At 40.3% G+C, this 4,794-nt stretch overlaps 1 protein-coding gene across 1 annotated transcript; it reads right to left on the bottom strand.

Annotated features, from left to right (window-relative positions):
- Nucleotides 1-2,638: 2,638 nt before the first annotated feature.
- chac1 (ChaC, cation transport regulator homolog 1 (E. coli)) lies at nt 2,639-4,034 on the bottom strand (the record flags this gene model as incomplete). The annotated part of the gene is given in 3 exon segments (XM_014009945.1): nt 2,639-3,331; nt 3,440-3,475; nt 3,570-4,034. Coding segments are annotated over 3 exon segments (591 nt in total). The 3' UTR covers nt 2,639-2,947.
- Nucleotides 4,035-4,794: the final 760 nt, after the last annotated feature.

Below are 4,794 nucleotides of genomic sequence, written 5' to 3'. Positions count from 1 at the left end.
GGGGGGGGGGGGGGGTGACAAACCCAGTTACACAAGAGCGGCAAAAATCAAAACTTGGGCTAAGTCAATATTTATTAAAGAAATGTTATATAACAAATTAAAGTTATAGAAATAGTATCTTCTCCAAATTGTTTTATGTAGCATTTAAAAAATCCTAACAAAGGGGTTCTCAAAACTTTTGGGTCTGGGGACCCCCTTGAAATGGCAATAATAATAATAATAATAATTCCAGGGACCCCTCACAAACTCCATGCTGTTTTAAAAGATAATTAATTGTCGTTTCAACCCCTAAATGCCATGGGAATATATATTTTTATTTAGTTTATGATGTTTGTTTTATTAGTTCATTGTTCTTCGTCTACTTTTAAAAATAAAAATCAAATTAACAATTTTGTGAAAAATTTTAAGGACCCCTGAGATACCTCTCATTGACCCCTGGAGGGGGAACCCCAGTTTGAGAACCTCTGTCCTAACAGATTAAGAAAAACACTAATTTCTTGTGCCTTACTCTATCAAACAACTTTGTTCTTATTATAATACAATACAGATATGTTTATTATAATTCAACAAATCAGTAAAAAAAAAAAACTCACTAAAAATCTAATTGTTTGACTTTAAAATAAGAAGAGATACAGAAAAAGACAAAGTAGATTCTCTGTGGCTCTGTCCACAACAAAATCAAATATTACTCAAAAATTTGCACTTAATTGTCATAGGATGAAATCTTGCTTTATTTAGATGACATAATAGTGTTTGTTAAACAGTATACAATATATGAGGCCTCAACTGCCTCAGAGAAGCAGGGGGACAGTCTGATGGCTCAGTGTTGTTCTCTGTGTTCCTGTTGTTGCAATAAAACTCAGCTGATCTTTCCACAGAGTGCCTTCATTCTTGGACCACGTATTTCTGTCTTTCTTATAACAGCTTGAAAGTTGGCCAGCTGCCATAAGAATGCAGTAAATTCAGCGACAAAAAGAGAAACCATAAAACTATTTCAACTTGAAAGTGTGTTGCCTTTGGGGCCGGATGAAAGGTCAACAGGGGCCAGATTTGGCCCACAGGCCTTGAGTTTGACACATGGTTTCAAAGGTGTAATGCGTTCTACTATGTGAGCCATCATATCGAAATGAGGATTAATTTGGTCAAAATGACCTAATTACATTTTCAGATTCTTGGCTTTAAAAGCTACATTTTGACACCTGGATCATTCTGATATCATAAAATCCATATAGATGACTTAGTTTGTCTTGTTGGTTACAATAATACATAAATATTTGGTCTGAATCCTAATTTTATGTCATTTTAATGAGGAATTGTTGATGTCATTATGAAGAGGAAACCTCAAACAATATGTGATTATTGAGATTTCCCAGCTAAAAAGAAATAAAACTTTGCTAGCTCACAGGGAAAATCCCAAAACTTTAAGGTGTTTTTCCACAAAATCAGTTTTTTTGTTGCTAATGCTCAAAAAAGTGCTTCAAAATTTAGTTTTATGATTATATTTCAGACAGTTCATTTAACAGATACATTGATAAGGCTTTTATTCATTATACTTTGACAAAACGCAATTTTTGTTCACATTTTAGTCAAAACACTATATTTGCCTATTTCTCCATACACCACTTTTGGACTTAATCCTCGTTTCGATGTGATGGCTCACATATAATCACAAGCAATGCTCACTAAAATCATCCACCATGGATTCAGATATTTCAGCATGTTATACTTATTTAGCTTTTTCAGATGTTTTTCCTAACTGAAAACGGTTATCGTTTTCAGCATCCTTAAAACCACGGCTGCCCAAACATTTTCTCCGAGAGGGCCAAAATGAAAATCTATCCATGGCTGCGGGCCAAATGCAGTAATATAATACAAGAAACACAAATACTTTTTAAAAGTAAAGTCCTTTATTTTTAACCATTAAGCTGTGCAATGGGCCTCTTTTGTTTTAGTCTGTGCACTTGGAGAAAGTCTGCTCAAGTAGCAAAGGCTCATGGGACATAAATTGATAAAATGAGTTTTTGTGGTATTATAAAGTGAGCAAATCTATGTGGGGTTAAATCTGATCTAAATATTTCTTATTTCATGTTTAATCCTAATAAAAGATATGTCATTACATGACTGAAAACTACCTTCACTACAGCCCTTTTATATAGTCATTTGACCAATGGAAATACTGCTTCTACATACAACCTTGTAACTTTGGCAACTGTTGCTGAGCCAAATTTGGCCCGCGGGCCCCACTTTGGGCTCCTCAGCTTAAAATTCTTCAAAATAGTCCCTTTACTGCACTTTTGCTTTAATACTTTGTGCTAATTTTTGCTTTTATTTTGCCAATTTCGTTTTTCCCCCCCCCCAACATTTTGAATTTTTCTGCAAACTTCAACTGTTTCTCAGCTAATTTGAGCTCTTTTCCAGCTAAACTCCCTGTTGGGATCATTTCAGYCTCTTTCCTGCTCTGTTCAGCAAACGTGCTCCAGGTTTTTTTTTTAGCATCACTGCATTTTTGCCAGAAACGTAGATATATTAGTTGGGCTATGCTCTTACATCTAGCTTTTTAGCAGAATTAAGATAAATTATTTGTTAGCTCAACATTCTCCACCACCTTCCTTTATAATTAAAAGCACAAAGACTCGTATTTGTTTCATCTTTTTATTTGCATTTTGATTTTAACTGGATGGTAGTGTTTTGTTTTTATCTCAGCAGCCATCCAGTGCATTAYAAGTCTACAAGTTTTACACTTAAACAGGACGGCAGAGCTGAGCAAATACAAGGTTTACATGATTGCACATGTGGTAATGTAACAGATTCAATGCTTCCCTTTCACCACTTTAGTGGCATTTTAGATCTAAAAAACACACGATGGCTGTGTGAACCTGGAGAACAGACTGGTATGGCAGGTAAAGCCTCAACTGGTTCACAAGCAAGTGAAAACAAAGGGTACGAGCTACTGAGCTGCCATTAGATAAGACACCACGTTCAGCGCCACCGCCTCGATGGAGAACAGGTGGTGGTCTTCCACGTCTGGGCAGCTGCTCCTCATGAACTCCGCCAGCCGGAGCAGGTACTCCAGGTTGTGGCCGGTCTTCCCCCGGCACACAGCGATCTGGGCGCCGATCTCCTCGGGGCTGGCCGGTCCCAGGTACAGGGCGTTGTCAGAGGTGGCGATGTACACCAGCGCCGGCACGGGCGACCCGCCTTCCCCGTCCGGAAAGAAATCCACCGTCTTGGTGACGTAGCCGCCGCGAACCGTCTCGCGCACGTTGAGGTATCTGAGGGACTCCTCCACCTGGGAGCCCGACACCTCGAACGCCACGCCCCAAGTGCTAGCCTAAAAAAGGAGGAGAGAGTAAACAGGTTATTTATGGAAGAAAAATGTTACAGGCAACTCCCAGCAGTTTGTGTGTTAGCCAATAAAAGGAGCGGAGTTTCCACTTACGTCATCGTCTTCAATCAGCGTCACCACTCTTCCGGGCTGAAGAGGAAAAAAAAAGAAGTCACGTCATGTCAATTACAAAAACTAAACTTTTAAATATTCCAACACTTTACAGATGTAATTATATTCTTACCAACTCATCACTTCCGCGGTGGAAGTTGTCTCCGTGCCAGAAACGTCTCTTATAGCCTTTGATGAAACCGACCTGGCTCCTCTTGTACTTGAAGTCCGGCTTCCACACCAGAGACCCGTACCCGAAGATCCACAGGCTGCTCTTCCCGGAGATGAGGTCTTGAGGCTTCATTTTTTATATATCGGAGTTTGACGTTCAAGATGAAATTGATGGAACCAGAATTTAGTCTCGGTCGTCCTTCTGCTAGCCGAGGTGCTTAGCTAGTTAGCTTCCTCCGATCCAGGAGGAGCGGTACCGGCTGGCTCGCTGGTATACCGCGGACGGTACCCGAGCCCAACTGCTTAGCAGTTGCGAGGATGGAGTCTCGCAGTGGGGTTTGCCTATGCATTGCCATTGCATTAGTGGTGCCGCATTATGCTTTAAAAAACCATCATGGCAGCCGCTTCGGCCTGCTGCGAGTCGACGGGGGGAAAAAAAAAAAAAAGGAAAAACCGTTTAAGCTAGCTGCTTTGCCGGCCGAGGTGGTATCGAGTTAGTATTAATGACTAAGATCGAGGTTTCTAAGATGTTACCGTTTAAGACACGTCGTGGTTTCTTGTTGCAGGTTAAAACGACCTACACTGCTGCGACGTGTTTCCTCGATAACATGGCGAACAGTCGCCCGGGCATTTATAGAGTACAGAGCGGGAAGGCGGGACTCTGTTCGCAAATTTGACTAATCACGTGAAAGCTGGCTTGCCCGCAGTTGCGGTTTACCCAATCAAAAGTTGGTGCGCCGAAAAAGGCGGGATTTAAAAATCAAACTCACTGTGCGATTGGTCCAATGGTGATTGTTGACGTGRGTCTACTTTTGAACATGATTGGTCGAGTCATGGCCTAATTTTTTTGATTGGTCGGTCTTGTTGTCAATCTCCCAACACSACCTGGCTGATGCAATTTACCCCAGCATTTCAGGCCCCTGAAGCAGCTCAGCAACATCCCAAGGCCTTTCGTCATCCCTGATTTAGAACAGAATGTTACAGGTCAGGAGGAGCACTGAACGCTATGTAACTTTTGACTGTAGACATATTATACATATACTAAATACATATACTAAATACATGTACTAAATGGGATATATTAACTGTCTTTGCTTTGACTGAATTGTAATCTTATAAAATTGTAACATACTTAATGGGAATTTAACTGCTATCTGTAAATTTAATGTAGGTGATCTGTTACAAAT

This window comes from Austrofundulus limnaeus, unplaced genomic scaffold (assembly GCF_001266775.1).
Source record: "Austrofundulus limnaeus strain Quisiro unplaced genomic scaffold, Austrofundulus_limnaeus-1.0 Scaffold63, whole genome shotgun sequence".
NCBI classification, from domain to species: domain Eukaryota; kingdom Metazoa; phylum Chordata; class Actinopteri; order Cyprinodontiformes; family Rivulidae; genus Austrofundulus; species Austrofundulus limnaeus.
This window is presented reverse-complemented; position numbering and strand designations above follow the sequence as displayed.